Source organism: Gigantopelta aegis, chromosome 10 (genome assembly GCF_016097555.1).
Source record: "Gigantopelta aegis isolate Gae_Host chromosome 10, Gae_host_genome, whole genome shotgun sequence".
NCBI lineage: Eukaryota > Metazoa > Mollusca > Gastropoda > Neomphalida > Peltospiridae > Gigantopelta > Gigantopelta aegis.
In genome coordinates, this window is record NC_054708.1 from 38,386,852 (window position 1) to 38,404,097 (window position 17,246).

The 17,246-nt window shown below is 39.0% G+C and overlaps 1 protein-coding gene across 1 annotated transcript in view; it reads left to right on the top strand.

Annotated features, from left to right (window-relative positions):
• The window catches only part of LOC121382768 (kynurenine formamidase-like), a 91,190-nt gene extending 76,675 nt beyond the window's left edge, over positions 1–14,515 (top strand). The window contains exon 12 of the mRNA XM_041512352.1: positions 8,288–14,515. Coding sequence (XP_041368286.1) covers positions 8,288–8,320 — 33 coding nt within the window. The 3' untranslated portion in view covers positions 8,321–14,515. The remainder of the gene's footprint in view (positions 1–8,287) is intronic.
• The last annotated feature ends 2,731 nt before the right edge of the window (positions 14,516–17,246 follow it).

A 17,246-nucleotide genomic window follows, 5' to 3' on the forward strand; every position in this document is an offset into this window, starting at 1 on the left:
TGATAACATAATTTCTTTTCAACATCACCTGTCCTCATAACTAGTGCATATTCCCTACGATTAGTAGACTGGTTCAAACATCCCAACAGCCAATGGGATGGCTTAGATTCTTCCACTGTGTACCCCTTCCTGTTCCGGTCACGTGACTATAACTTCCTTCTTTTTCCTTCGCTTCTAGCGGTTCGGACGTTCTTTATTTTGCTCTGTTGTAATCTGAGCCATCTGTTTTATTACTTTGGTTTATGTTTCGATTATTGTGGTGACACATTCTTTAATGTTGTTACTTGCTATTATACCATTATTTGGTTGTAATCACTTTATTTTAAGTGTTATTTACACTTTTTTTTTTTTTTTTGTCATGTGTGCCGGTTACCTTGTCAGGCGCCATTTTAAAATGGCGTCTAATTTGTTTACTGGATTTGTGCATTTTTATGTGTTTGCTTTCTCATTACAGTATTGTTGAGAATGTCGGATACTAGCTCTTCTAGAGTTATGCGTTCCTGTACCAAATGCAGGAACTCTTTGGTGGGAGGAGACCCGTACGACGGCTGTCCCGGGTGTCGGTCACCCTGTGATGTCGAGTCACGTTGTCTACTCTGTCTTCCTCTCGGACCGGCTGAATTGACAACTATTTGAAGGTCTTGGCTCAGCGGTCTAAGAAATCGGATTCTGTTTCGGCTGCTTCCCCTCCAGCTACACCGAATTTGGAGTTTGTGGCTGAACTGCTCAAGTCACTATTACCAAGTATGGTTCAAGAAACTATCGCTTCGCTACAAGCCACTACTAGACCTACGGCTACCGTGACGGTACCGGTTACTACTCCAGTGTCTACTACAGTGTGCGCTACGGTGACCACGGCTACCGCACCGACGGATGCTACGGTGTTTCGACCGCCTAGGGATTCCAATGCGGATCATCGCCGATCTACTTCATCTGTTTTTGGGCATCGCAGCCGTGAACGGAGCCGTTTTTCCACGATCTACAGCTTATTCCAGTCGCCGTCATCGGTCGCGAAGTATACAGAATCATGTCTCACGGTCAACCTCCGGTTCCCATTACGGCCGTTCACGGTCTCCACGACCTTCAAATACTGCGGATCGGCATGCTTGTGCTAGACTTTTGCGGGACTTCCCTGAGAATGAACCACATGGTTCCGTCGTGGGTGATACAGATACCGCGGATAATATGACTATGAAGGTCTGTTTATCCGTTGTTACGAGCTTCTACCATCGCTACCTCGGCCACCGGCGCCTACCCGGAAGGGACTGGTTCCCATGATTGCTACCGACGCAGCCCCAGAGGATGTTGTGATTAAATCTTCACGGGCTCCACTGTTCGGTTCGGTTCGGTTCAGCTGCGGCTTCCACTATTGACGATCACCTTGCCGGTGTGCACATTATGAGAGCAGATGCGTCTTCGACTGCTTCCGTTATAGATACGGATTTGCGGACTACATGACGATGAGGGGTTGTCTGGCTGCGGTTTACGACATGTTCCGTCACGTCTACCTCCGCTGACGCATTCCAAGATGGGCCCAACACCGAAGATTGCTTTGGATGTTCATTGACAGCCGGTACTTTGCAGGTCGGTGCTACCAACGATGTTGCAGAATATGTTTGTTTCCATGACTGCCACGGTTTCTGTGATTTAAAAAAAAAAAAAAAGGCGGGTTCAGTGAAGTTTCCAGCGACACCTGTTACCGGCCCTATCTAGACTTCGCCTGTCTTGATGTTTCCGGATGCGTTCCATCCTGCGGCTTTACTTTGCTGTTTACGTCGCCTGCGGCTACTGTGGAAGGGACTTCAGCGGTTTCACCAGGTTAGCGTTCTTCATACTCTCACTGGAGCCGTGCACGCAGTCGGTCTTTTTGGCCTATCATGGGTCTCATGGACCGTAGTCACCGATCTTCATCTGATGTTCGCTTCCAGGTTCCTGGGGGATTCCGACGTGCCTTTTCATGGTCTCCGTCTCCATCGACTGCCTTTCTGTCCATTGGTCTGCTTATGCGCGCCTTATGACAAATTTCCACATGATGATCCAGTCTCATCTGTGGTTGAGGATACAGTGTTCTTACTTCATATGACTATGCGTGTTTGCCTTGCTGCTGTTATGAAATATTAGTCGCATGGAACCTTCGAGGTTGATACAGACATTCCGCCTGATGACAAACTGTTTTCCAGTTTCCTGTCGATTGTCGGTTTGCCGCTGTTGCTGTTGGGCCACACAGTCAATTGTGCTACGGCATCCATTCAATGTTACATGCATACCGGGTTGGTGTTGACAACAGAATGTGTCGGTCCGGTGGTTGTTCGATGACTTTACCGATATATTCGGCAGATCGATCGCTACATCCGGTGGTGTTGCCAGTCAGTCGCTACTTCCTCTGGCTCCGGGAAGTTATCCAGTCGCCATCACGCGTTTTTTTGTTTTTTTTACCGTGACTATTTTACTATGGTCCAGTGCGGTTTATCCTCTCACTGTGTTCACTGTTGTTTCGCCAGAATTGTATCTCAGGTTCGTACTGCAGGGAGTGCACTACGAGTGGATGGTTTTGCCGTTTGGCATTTCAGTAGTTCTTATTCACAAGAATAACAGCCTCAATGGCACGGGTTTTTCATCAGCAGGGTATATCATTTAACCCATGCCTGGATGACTGTCTTTTGAAGTGCCAGAACGAGACGAAGTTAGCGAGCCAAATCAGCTACGTACTTCAGTTCTTGAACCGTCTCGGATGGATTGTCGACCAGGAAAGGTCTCTACTGCTACCAACACAGAATCTCCAGTTTCTTGGGATTCACTTGCTTACCGATCTGGGACTCCTTCAGGTTCCTGCAGCCCGATGGACCAAGATTCAATCTGCGGTATCCAAAGTTTTGGCCGAACTTCTGACTTTCCATGCGTGGCAGAGCCTATTGGGTCTTTTGACCTCAACCCAAGTCTTGACTGGGGTACCTGTCACGAGGCGGCCATCGTTGGGCCTCGGGGGGGAGCTTGTCGTCCACTAGCGGATGGTCTAACGATCTACCGGTCACGAACCTCGGTGCAGGGAGACTTGCGGCCGGGGACCCTCCGCCAACCGCACATCCATCCAGCTACGGGGTCACCTGCAGTTACAGCGTTTACAAGTCTTCCTCATTCCGTACATCATGTTTAACAACCCCCGACTGATGATAACCCTTCTCGACAACCTTTGACCCTGTCTGCAATGGTAGCTTATTTCGTCAAACGTCTTAGGCAGAGTTTCTTTGATGCCATTCCAAGCGACCGACCATCTGTTTGTGGACGCCTCACGAGAAGGTTGGGAAGTCATTTCAGCAGTCAGACATCGGGGCCGTGGTCTGCCGTTGAAGCCAGTTTCCACATCAACGTGTTGGAAAACTGGCAGTGTTCAATGCGATATGTCATTGGCGTCGGCAGTTGCTTCATGTAACAGCGGCAGCCTACATCAATCGTCAGGGCGGAACTCATTTCAGCAGTCTGCTCGATCTCATCTATCGTCTGTTCAAGCTGACGGATGCAATCCCGCTGTAACTCAGAGCATGTCACATACCATGGGTGTCGAATGTTCTGGCAGACACGTTGTCAAGACCGTCCGCTCCACAAAGCACTGAGTGGATGCTCAACCCAGAAGCGTTCCGGTGGGTGTGTCACAGGCTGTAGACACCAACTGGTGATCTTTCTGTGACGTGCTTCATTCGTCAACTCTGATCGTACGTGTCACTGGTACCGGATTCCAATGCATTGGATCTCGATGCCTTGGCCATCAGTTGGGACAATCTGGATGCGTATGTGTTCCCATCATCAGTGTTGCTACCGAGAGTCCTCCAGCGGTTTCAGGAGTTCCATTGTTGGATACTTCTCATCGCTCTAAAATGGCCAAGCAGAATTTGGTATCCAGACCTTCTACGTCTTGTGGCACCAGATCCTCTACCGCTACTTGATTGGGATCGCTTCATCTCACGTCGAGACAGCACCATCGACATTCAAGCTTGTATCAACTACATGCGTGGACCGTATCTCCGACGGTTTAAGGAAGAAGGGGTTTTCTTTGACCACATCGGCAATTTTGAAAACTCCATGTTCAAGTGTTTCATGCAAGCACGAGGATCAGATTCAACGGTTTCGGCCACCGAAATGGGACCTTAATCTAGTTCTGAGGGCCTTGTCTCAAGCACCTTACTATCCTGCTGCGAAGGCATCTTTAGAGGTTTGGACAAGGAAAATGGTGTTCTTGATAGGGTTCACTACAGCGGCAAGAGTGTCAGAGATACATGCTTTGGATGTCGACATGGTGCATTTTAATCGCGACTACTCTTCATTTTCACTGGGTCTTTTGATGAACTTTGTTGCTAAAAATCAGTTGCTGGATCAATGTCCTCGCATCTATGATGTTAAAGCACTCTATTCCATTGTGGGTTCACTTGATTTGTCGTTGTGTTCTGTTTGAACTCTTTAAGCTGTACCTGGCGAGAACTGCCACCTTTCGCAAACATCGACAGAGAATTGTTTCTCTCTTGCAACCAGAGACATTTGAAAGATATTACTAAAAACACAGTGTCTACTTGGATACGATGCACGATTTTGTGTGCCTACCAATCAGCAGGGTTACCTCCACCGTCGGCGTCTTAACCCACATGAACTGCGTGCCTTAGCCACTACTATGTCGCTGCATTGTAACACTCCGGGTTCCAGCATCGTATCTGGGGTGTTATTGGGCCACCAATTCCATCTTCGTGAACTACTATCTGCGAGATGTATCGACCGAAGACGTAGAGGAATTCCATCATCTGGGTCCGGTGGTTGCAGCTCAAACTCTGGTTAACTCTGGTCGTCCTCGTTGTCGTTGATGTCGGATTCAGGACTGCATGTACCCCAAGATGTCCATTGAATCAACAAGTGAGGACTTCATTTGACAAAAAAAATTTGCACACCTTTTTGAAGTTTTGCACTGGTTGGTATAGGAACTTTTTGTATGGATAACACTAGTTAGTCAATGCACTGCACACTAACGACCTGTTTTCCTATTAATTGAACTAACTTCTCCACCATTTTACTAGTAAGAAAAAATCGGGGTTTTGTTGGTTTAATGTTCTGATGGATGCTTTCACCATATTTGTTTCCGTTGGTATACAATTATTGGTTGGTTGGTTAACTAACACCTGCATCCGCGGTGGTGACGCTTACCCACCATTCAGAACTTCCTTGTTGGAGAACGAAATTCTGACCCTTTTCGTAATTCACGACTTCATTCATCCACACCACTGACAGATGCCACCTTTTCCACTGTCAATACTAACAGCATGGATATTAGTTGTTATGCATCGCTTGGAGGATGTGCTAATTTTGGTTGGCTTTCTTTCTTCCACTGTCAATTTCTTACCGGTTCATGGGGAGAAGACTTGTGCATCTTCGGAGTACGGAACCCACCACCATCTGTTGAATGCTGCACTAGTTATGAGGACAGGTGATGTTGAAAAGAAATGGAGAAAACTTGAGGTGTTTTCTCTTTTATAGATACATCACCTGTCCTCATGGGATGATTCCCACCCTTCCTCCCCTCTTCCAGTTCTCCGTGCGATTCGCTCAGGGAAAAGAAGGAAGTTATAGTCACATGACCGGAACAGGAAGGGGTACACAGTGGAAGAATCTAAGCCATCCCATTGGCTGTTGGGATGTTCGAACCAGTCTACTAATCGTAGGGAATATGCACTAGTTATGAGGACAGGTGATGTATCTATAAAAGAGAAAACACCTCAAGTTTTCTCCAGAATCATACACAACTGATTTTCATATAAATTATTGTGATGTATAAACATTCTGAGTGGTATTTAGTTATTCTCTGACGACTGCAAAGGGCATGGCTAATAATATCCTTTGTCAAGTAACTGCTGGGTTACCAAATGTCTACCCTAACATTTTTTTATTAACTCCAGTGGTCTACTTGATGATTTTGAAGAGTAACTGTGTGGACCATACATGGACACGAGGACCCCTCAAATATAGTAAATATACTCTGTCAAAAAAGAAACGCATAGGCGAAATATTCATGGAATTATCTCTTTAATACAGAGTGGCATAATTTCGTTATTTATGATCGTATCAGTCAAATTTGACATGAGTATGTGACAATGTTCTTGATATGGACTGACGGCAGTGGAGGCGTTTTCGTCACCAAACAGCGTCGCACGAGGGCGCTTAAAATCAGTACCTTGTGTGACCACCAGCAACAGCAATCACTGCGCGACAACTCCTTGGCATAGACTGAATGAGTCTCTGAATCCGAGCACGTGGAATCCTAGCACATTCTTCCTGCAGTGCATGTGACAGTTGCGGAAGCATCTGAGGCTCCAGGTTATGCTGGCGTACACGTCTGTCCAGTTCATCTCATAGATGTTCAATGGGGTTGAGATCTGGCGATCTAGATGGCCATGGCAGCACATTAATGTTCTCATTCTGTAGGAAATCCATTGTTACACGTGCCGTATGTGGCCTGCCATTGTCCTGCTGAAAGAGTTCTCTCTGTCGATCCAAAATGGGAAGCATGTGACGGCGAAGAATTTCATCCCAGTAGTGTACAGCTGTCAGGTTGCCTTGTACGAACACAAGTTCACTTCTGCTGGTGTATGAGATGGCTCCCCACATCATGACACTCCCTCCGCCGAATCTGTCAACTTGGGCGACACAGTTGTTGGCAAAAATGTTCATTGCGGTGTCTGTAAACACATTGTCGTCCATCACGTCGCTGTAGAAGGAAACGTGACTCGTTGCTGAACCATACTCGTCGCCAGTTTCCCATGTTCCACCCCTGTATATTCGTGCACCAGCGAACACGTAAATGTTGATATCGCAGGATGGGGCCAACATATGGTCTCCTAGCCCGTAAACTAGCTTCTCGAAGTCGGTTCCGAATGGTTTGTGCAGACACCCTTCTCAAACCAGGTATGCGTCCAGCAGTGTTCGTTGCTGTGGCAGTTCAGTGACGCAAGTGCAGAACCTGGATGTAGAAATCTTGTGCTGCAGTTGGGCCGGTCTTCAGCTGATTGAAACTGCTGGTACCTGTCCCAGAGACGTGGAATGGTAGTCTGATGGATGTTCATGTGGTGTGCAACTGCTGACTGCAATTACCTAACTGGAGGTGGCCTATTGCAATATTTCGATTTGGCAGGCTTAGTCTTGGCATATTGTAACTCGTCTGCGTCGAAATGGAAATGAGGCATCATTGTGAGCATTGCAGCTTTAACCTTTAGACTACTGGATTAATTTTTAACAAAAGCCACATTGAGTGGGTACAAGTTTATAATTTTTACTCACATATATTCATTTAAATGTTTCATAAATACATGAAATAAAGTTCATATATGAATCAGTAAGTATTATTTTCGTGTCTGTTTTTGTAATTTTTATTATTTTAGATCGGCTAATGGTGATTAAAATTAGGCAAAAAATCGAAAAAGTTGCGTTTACTTACGGGCATTTGTGGCCAGCTGTCCAGTATTTATGTCCATTATTCCCGATAACAGTGGTTTCTGACCAGAATTGTTTTTTTAAACCCGAACTACGATTCATATTGCAATATTTGGTAATTTTCGTTGTTGTAAAACGATCGAATTTATTATCAAATTATCTGTTACAATCAGCTATCGATCCCTGAAAATTACCGCGACGTGCCGCCATTGTTGTCAAGCGAAAATACTTGCCGAAAACCACTTTTTGAAAAAAAAAATTCAAGGTATTTTCAATCGAAAAAATCAAAACAAAAACCACCATTTTGAAAAAAAATCTTTTTTCTTTAATTATATTTCCGTTTCCGGTGAGTGTCGTGTGCAAAACGGCGGGAAATATGAATTGGGGAATGCACTGTATACAGTGTACAGTATATCGACTGACGTGACGTCGGGTGAGATATCTCGCCTGCAGTAGTCAGAAGGTTAAATACCCATCACTACCCCAATTGTTTCCCCGAGTTTCACGTGCATTCGCCAAAATCTGACCATTTCATGCCGATTTCCTGCAATTGTCGCACAAACGTGCCACAACATGCGTTAAATTTGGGCATGCTGTCCCATTCCAGGAACATTAACAAACATGGTCATTCAGCAACATTGTACCAAAAAAACTATATTTTGTCAAATCAAACACTATTCTTTGCCTATCACCTATGCATTTCTTTTTTGACAGAGTATAGTTGAAATAAGATTGCTTGTGGTCACTGATGCCTATACATATAACTGCAGTTTTTTCTTTATACAAACATTTTTACAATGCATGTTTTTCTATTTTGTTTTAGGAGATGATTAGACTAATGCATCTTTCTAAGTAGTCACTGGTAATGAAAACTGCCTGTAATCCGATGTTATAGAGAAAAAACATGTATCCTTGCTGTGAATCGTCTACAAGACTCAAGAGTGCATACTTACCTCTCACATTTTAAGGGACTGTCCTCTCTTTGTTCGGACTAATAAATTTTTTTAACTATTAAAATTAAGTCTGTGTCTGTATAATCAGTGTGTTTCTTATTGCCCTAATGTTTTTAAGTGGTCCAAACTGGATTTCGACTCCCAATACCTTTGCACATACCAAAAAAAAATATAATAGGAAATAAAATGAAACTTGACTTAACTGGGATGACTAGAAACACATTTATGATACAGCCACTGATATGTTCTGCAGAAAAATATGTTTAATATGTAATTATAGCCGTTAAAAAGTGTCTTTTAGTTGGCAACATTTTAACAGCTGCAGCAAACTGAGGACAGCCCCTTTAATCTGGAGTGAACAGTTTACCAACATTATCAACATCAAGACTGTTTAATCTGTAAGTGAACAGTTTACCAACATTATCAACATCAAGACTGTTTAATCTGTAAGTGAACGGTTTACCAACATTATCAACATCAAGACTGTTTAATCTGGAGTGAACAGTTTACCAACATTATCAACATCAAGACTGTTCAATCTGTAAGTGAACAGTTTACCAACATTATCAACATCAAGACTGTTTAATCTGTAAGTGAACAGTTTACCAACATTATCAACATCAAGACTGTTTAATCTATAAGTGAACAGTTTACCAACATTATCAACATCAAGACTGTTTAATCTGGAGTGAACAGTTTACCAACATTATCAACATCAAGACTGTTTAATCTGTAAGTGAACAGTTTACCAACATTATCAACATCAAGACTGTTTAATCTGTAAGTGAACAGTTTACCAACATTATCAACATCAAGACTGTTTAATCTGTAAGTGAACAGTTTTCCAACATTATCAACATCAAGACTGTTTAATCTGGAGTGAACAGTTTACCAACATTATCAACATCAAGACTGTTTAATCTGTAAGTGAACAGTTTACCAACATTATCAACATCAAGACTGTTTAATCTGTAAGTGAACAGTTTACCAACATTATCAACATCAAGACTGTTTAATCTGTAAGTGAACAGTTTACCAACATTATCAACATCAAGACTGTTTAATCTGGAGTGAACAGTTTACCAACATTATCAACATCAAGACTGTTTAATCTGTAAGTGAACAGTTTACCAACATTATCAACATCAAGACTGTTTAATCTGTAAGTGAACAGTTTACCAACATTATCAACATCAAGACTGTTTAATCTGGAGTGAACAGTTTACCAACATTATCAACATCAAGACTGTTTAATCTGTAAGTGAACAGTTTACGAACATTATCAACATCAAGACTGTTTAATCTGTAAGTGAACAGTTTACCAACATTATCAACATCAAGACTGTTTAATCTGGAGTGAACAGTTTACCAACATTATCAACATCAAGACTGTTTAATCTGTAAGTGAACAGTTTACCAACATTATCAACATCAAGACTGTTTAATCTGTAAGTGAACAGTTTACCAACATTATCAACATCAAGACTGTTTAATCTGTAAGTGCACAAGAATACTTATGTGATAGTAAGGACTAGTGAATTAAATAAAGGTATTTTTTACCTTCTTAGCTAATGCCAACTGTTTATACAAGGAACATTGAGGTTGATTGACAAAGATTAACAGGTTTAATTGTTGTTCACTTCAATTATATGTTGTCTGTTATATGTAAACCACCTTTTTAAAGCTGGCCAAAATTGAATTTTATTTTCATTGGAACTTAATTTTCACACAAATACATTTACTGCGGTTTGTGAATAGTAATTTAAGGTCCCAATTACAGTTTGGCAAGATAGAAACATTGTTATTTGCTTTTATTATGATATTCAGTAAATCATAACATACATAACAAAAAATTAATTTTCTTGTTCATTAATGTTTCTCTGATAAATTATGGGCACTCAAACAATCAACAAGAATATTTTGGTGTTCCCAAAATAATGGCTACATCTTAGTAAAGAAGTAAGACTGTTTACAAGAACATTTGGACATTGGGACAATTACATTCCGTGTTAGATGGTGTCAGCTAAACATTTCTTCTGGAAAGAAGCACATTGTTAATGACATGGAACAAAAGCTAGTTGATGGAAATAAAAATCAATAAGGATGTTGCATGATCAAATTGGAATTGATTTGTCTCGAAAATAAAGTGAAGGGGAAGAATGAACAATGATGAACTATTAAAGTATTGTGGGTAAAATACCTTGCTGAACGATTATGATAATAATAAAAACTTTTCCTGATTTATCGAAATGTGACAGATGTTACTGAATCCATGTTTTCCTGTAACAGAAGTTAGTTTCCTTTTCTCTCTTAAATTCAAATCCCATAATTCCAAAACTGACTGACATATTTATTAACTTTACCTTGGTTAATGCTAAGTTTATATATCCATAGGCATACAGGCTCCCATTTTTGTAGGGGGGAGCTGGTTGATTTTGGCCCGAATTAAACAAAAATGTCTGAATTAATCCATGTCTGAATTTATTCATATTAGCATTATACTGCCAAATAGGTATATATATATATATATATATATATATATATATATATATATATATATATATACATGTATATATACATGTATATATGGGAATGAAGTAAACTCGCACCATCCATCTTACTTCCAGCATTGAACATGGATGCCAAATCATACCATTGTATTGCATTCCACACATTTGACTTTTGGTTTCCGTCTAAGTCTCATAGCCTTATAATGTAACTGGCAGCAAGCATATGGCAAAATGATGCAAACAAATATAATTAAATGAGAGTGCTCTTCCTTGAACAGGTAATAGTCCTGAGAATGGACTCTAGTCCTGCTAGATTTGGCCCATGCCTGAGTACTCTAGTACTCCTGGAGACCCTAATTCCAACTAATATTCTGGGTAGAATGATGCAAATACATGGTGAAATGGTTTCAGGCCAACTAATTTTGTGCGAATATTGCTGTCATTTTTGCCTGAATTTGAGGATTTGCTCCAGCACTAGGTGTATGTGTGTGTGTGTGTATTTTCACTTAAACCATTCTGATTGTTTTACGCTGAACAAGCATATTGCTTTAAATTCAATTTCTTGCAACCTGTCATAAAATATTTAAATATCCTTACTCTTTAAAGTGATGCTATACATACATTATAAATTGAGTGAATTGAAGTGTCAAAGCCAGTTTGGTGTAAGTAATTTGAGGCACTTAATATGGGGTAATGTGTAGCTTTGACATTTTGAGATGTGCTCGACAGCAGAACCATAAGGAAAATCATATTGCGTCCCTTGAGCCATGGAATTGTGAACATTTGTTTAGGCTTCAGCAGCTGATAGACAATTGGTTACAAGATCAGTGTGTCTTTTAAAATGCCACAATATTAATATTTTATTACCTACTAATACACATAACCTGACATCTGAAATTATCCCACTAGTAGAGTAAAAGTCTGTGAACGATCATGTTCAGTTTTGGGTCAAATTCAAACTCAACTAGTGAATTTTGTCATTTTTAGAACTAAGCCAGTTGCCCTATTGAGTTTTTTGTTTAACGACCACTAGAGCACAGATTTTATTAATAATCAGCTATTGGATTCAAACAGTTGGTAATTTTGACATAGTCTTTTAGAGGAAGCCCGCTACATTTATCGCTATTAAAGTACAAATGATTTTAAGGAACAGAATTTTTTATCAATTGCTTGGGATATTATTTTCAAAGAAGACATGTTGCTCTTTACCTTTGTTCTCTGTGCACAAAATAAGTGTAATCTAACTATATTATAAGTACATGTAAATTGCAGTGCTCATCTAAAAACTGCCTTAAGAGTATTCAAGATAGTATGAAAACATATGTAATTATATTTGTGTATCTTGTTCATGTGGATACAAATCTTCTAAACTTTGTTAAAGTACTGTTGTCTAATGCTAGGTTCAGACACCAACTAGTATGACTATCCATTTGCTAGTATGAGCACTTTTACAACTCTGTGCTCGTCGTATAATCTATTAGTTGTTAATCTGAGCGCACCCATCGTAAGTCGAGAGTTGGGGAAATTACACTGCAACTGTTGAGTTGGCCAACTTTCTGCTGGCAGTTGACAGTTGGATCCTAGCATTAGAACCAGACCTTACACAGAATAAAGTTAAAAAATAATAATTTCTGAGTCTCACATGAAACCTACTGACATGTAAATAATGTCTGCTCAATATGGAACTGACTGTTATAATAATTTCTGAGTCTCACATGAAACCTACTGACATGTAAATGATGTCTGCTCAATATGGAACTGACTGTTATTTTGAGAGGGGTGAAGTTAATCTATAAAACCAAATCACATAGTTCACAGATAATTTCAAATTAGAATGATGTGACAATGCATACCTCTTCAATTATAAACATTTTAGTCCTTGATTCTAGTTATTAAAACACTTGAAAACTTAATGTGAAATTGCTATATTAGTAAATTTTTGTTTGATGATTACAAATATTTCTGACTCTGTTGTGAAAGAAACCAAATTGTAACAATTATCAAAAATGACTTTAAAAATTGACAGCAAGATACATGTATTTCCAGTTATTGTGAATTAATCCAAAATGATGATGCTAAAATGTTCTCTCATTGACCTTAAGCCAAACAAAACTCATTTAAGGGATTTTGTGTCTGTGATATCAATCAGTTGGAGGAAAGGGAGATGATATAGGTGGGTTGTTTATTTTTTTATCTTTGTAAGCATGTGACCATTTGAAATAAAGAAGTATGGGGAAGGTGTACGGTTTTCTAATTCAGTCAAGATTTGAAGGACTAATCAAATTGGTTTGTTACATTATCATATCACAAATTTAAAAGAACAGGGAAATCAACAATAGCTATTTATAAACTGGTGACGTTATGCAGTAATAGGTCACACGGACAAACAGAGCAAGTTTGTTAGTGTTGATGTTGTTTTGAGGGTAGGAATGTGGTGCATGTGCAATAACAACCTTTAATTACTCTGACGATTCATAATCCTATTTTTCAATATTTTCATTCCACCAGATCTGTTATGTTTTATTATACACAGGCCCATAGGAACAACATCTGGAATGAGAGGACACAATCACAAGTGGAGGGCATAATCACTAATGGAGGGGGCACAATCACTAATGGAGGGGGCACAATCTCTAATGGGGGAAATGTAGGCCTGAGTAGGGGATTGGAAACATTTGGCTGAGTTTGTATTTCAATTCTGGCATAGTACTAATACAGAGTAGGGTGTTATTTTAAGGTTAATGAAGGAACAGAAATCTCAAGTTGGTTATGTAGGTTCTTGTATTTTACTTTTGAACATTAAACATGATTAACAAGTTAACAACATGGTGATACAGATAAAATGTCCATTGTATATGTCTAAGCTCTTTGATAAACAGGGTTGCCCTAGGCAACTCACCCAGGCTAAGACCTCTTTGTGAATTGTGCCATTACCCATTATTTTGTCACATAATAAATTGTAATCACCAACTGCTATCATAATAATTAATAGGTATCTTTGTTGGCAGACCGGGTATCAACTGGGGACATCAGTTAACCGTATGTAGTGTCTTGATTGCTGTGATTTAGTTTCATCACACTAATTGGCCTGATTGCTAGCCCCTAAGTAACTAAAGACTGAGTTATTGCATAATCGAAAGGTGACACCATAACAACTGAATTGTATATGCACTAAAAAATATATATACATGTACGTACATTTGAATATTTGAATATAGTTGTAAATCTTCCACTATGATAGTACTATGAATGTATCATTCTTTTTACGAAATTTAACATTTTAAAATATCAGTTTACTTTTAACATTTGTTCATTACTTTTTTTGGTTGATTGGATTATGATTTTTTGTTTTTAAATAAGAAAAAATGTACATTCCTTGCCAGGACTCTCTTTACAGGTGTTTTTCTTATGTCATAATATATAACTCTTTTGTTTATGACTATTGGTGATAATTTATGTCATAATATATAACTCTTTTGTTTATGACTATTGGTGATCATTTATGTCATAATATATAACTCTTATGTTTATGACTAATAGAGATCATTTATGTCATAATATATAACTCTTATGTTTGTGACTAATGGAGATCATTTATGTCATAATATATAACTCTTATGTTTGTGACTAATGGAGATCATTTATGTCATAATATATAACTCTTATGTTTATGACAAATGGTGATCATTTATGTCATGATATATAGCCTAACTCTTATGTGTATAACAAATGGAGATCATTTATGTCATAATATAAAACTCTTATGTTTATGACTAATGGTGATCATTTATGTCATAATATAAAACTCTTATGTTTATAACTAATGATGATCATTTATGTCATAATATAAAACTCTTATGTTTATGACTAATGGTGATCATTTATGTCATGATATATAGCCTAACTCTTATGTGTATAACAAATGGAGATCATTTATGTCATAATATAAAACTCTTATGTTTATGACTAATGGTGATCATTTATGTCATAATATAAAACTCTTATGTTTATGACTAATGGTGATCATTTATGTCATGATATATAGCTCTTATGTTTATAACAAATGGAAATCATTTACCTACTTTTAATATTTTATTTGTATATTTATGGATATTTCCTTATTTATATATTAAGTGTAGTATGTAAATATGTATTTGAAATACATTTACGTAAGAAAATGTACAATAAAAAGATAAAAAGTATACTATTGGTGTTTGTTACTGTTGATGAAATGAGTTTGTATTAAAAAAATTACTGTTAAAAAGGGACTGCAGGCAGGGTGACCCGTTGTCGCCATATATCTTCATAATATGTGCTGTTCAAAATTCTTTAAATATTTCATAACAACTGGTCTGGGCTCTTGTTCATTTCATTAATACTTGTATATTTAAATATACTTATTAATATGTTCACAATATTAAAATGTTTTGTTTGGAGTTGTTAGAGTGGTTCGTTATGGAGCCGCCATTATCGAACATTTTCCGTTGGATCAAGAAACTATGGTCATTTGCAATGTAAAATGTTCGACGGGACAAATAATGTTTTAATGCCGAAAACTTCAGAGTGCTTCTATTTCAATTTGTCGTCTCCCCCCCCCCCCCCCGGCAGATTTCAGGGTTCCAGAGGCGAAAGCTGCAGGTTTCTCTGTTCCATCGGGCATCTTTTGTGGTAGTACAGCACTAATGCCATACTGTGAAGCGTCACAAACCAGAATTAATTCATTGTTGCACTAACACTTTGGAAGACTGAAGCAGTTTTTTAGACTCGGAAAATGCTTTTTCTTGGTCACTTGTCCATCGCCATTTCTCATCTTTTCTCAGCAAGAAATGCAAGGGAGCCAAAACAGTAGAAAGGTTAGGAAGGAATTTTTCGTAATAATCCAGATCACGGTATCACTTGAGTTCAGTAACACTGGTAGGTGATTCGTGATGGCTATGATTTTATCTTGAACCGGATACTTAACACGAATATCTGTATCAGAAAGTCTCTTGAGTAGAGATCAGAATGGCATCCTGATATCCATATCATTGAAATGTGTCGAACAAAATTATGCATACACCTTTGAAAGATTGCTGGAGATGGAAGATATTTTGAAAGATTGCTGGAGATGGAAGATATTTTGAAAGATTGCTGGAGATGGAAGAAATTCCAAACGTAAGTCTATTGTAGCAAAATAGATCATGGTCAGTATGGATGGTTGTGAACTGATTTGACGTTTCATCAAGAGGAAGAGGAAGATATGCACTTTTAAGATCAATTTCGTAAAAGTTTATGACACGGGATACCATAATTTGTTCACCTGCACAGGTATAGCTTTCGATTTCCTCAATGGAGGAGCATCACGTTCAGACCACGTTTTCTTATAGCACGACTCGCTCATTGGCGATACACTAGCGCATGTGTCAACATGCAGTGTATCTGGTTTACTGTTCATACAGACATCTACAGTGATCGGTACAGACGATGACCTTTCACATCCATTGACATGATATAATGAGTATTCCTCATCAGGATTCACATGGAATGAACCATTATTGTCACTATCTGAGATCATTTTGCTGAACCATACTTGTTGCGTGAATGGTTTGTCTAGCTTTGCGACGACAAGCTTTAAAGGCACCCAGTCACGGATAAATGGAAATTACATTCATTTGGCATACCAAACCTCGTTATTGTATCATCCAAAACATTTTAATTGAACCACGATCGAGGGAATTCCATGACACGCTTCATTTTTAAATTTTGGAACTCTGCAAATAATTAAAATATATATCATTTCATGACCAAATAACGGCGAAATAAATAATAAACATGAACTAACAATTTTTTAAATTATTAATAAAAAATTTTTTAAATAATAATAGGTGTCTTTTGGGGTTTTTTTTTTTTTTACGGAGCTACCGTACACAGTGCCACTGCAGGCGCGTGTGCATGGAATTTAGTAGGGGCGTGAGTCTAGACGGTGCTCGGTTCGAAAACGGGTAATATGTTTTCCAGCGTCGCCAATGTCCAGACGACAGTTTTTCGCTAAATATTTGCAACTTATTTTGACTGATTCGCAAAGTGGTCATTCTGTTTAATATGTAGCGTTAAAAACCCACTACTCGCATGTTTTTGCGTCCAAAGGTTGGCTTAATTATAAATTAACCCAGCTGAATCCAATTCTACATGCAGGGGAAAGTTTTGCCTGTTATTTGTGTGTGTACACACGTTAATATTGCATTTTTATAGCCCCCCCCCCCCCCCCCCTCCCCCTCCACCCCAATAAAGTAGTAGTAGGCTGCTGCTAATAATAATAATAGTTATTTTGTATTATTAT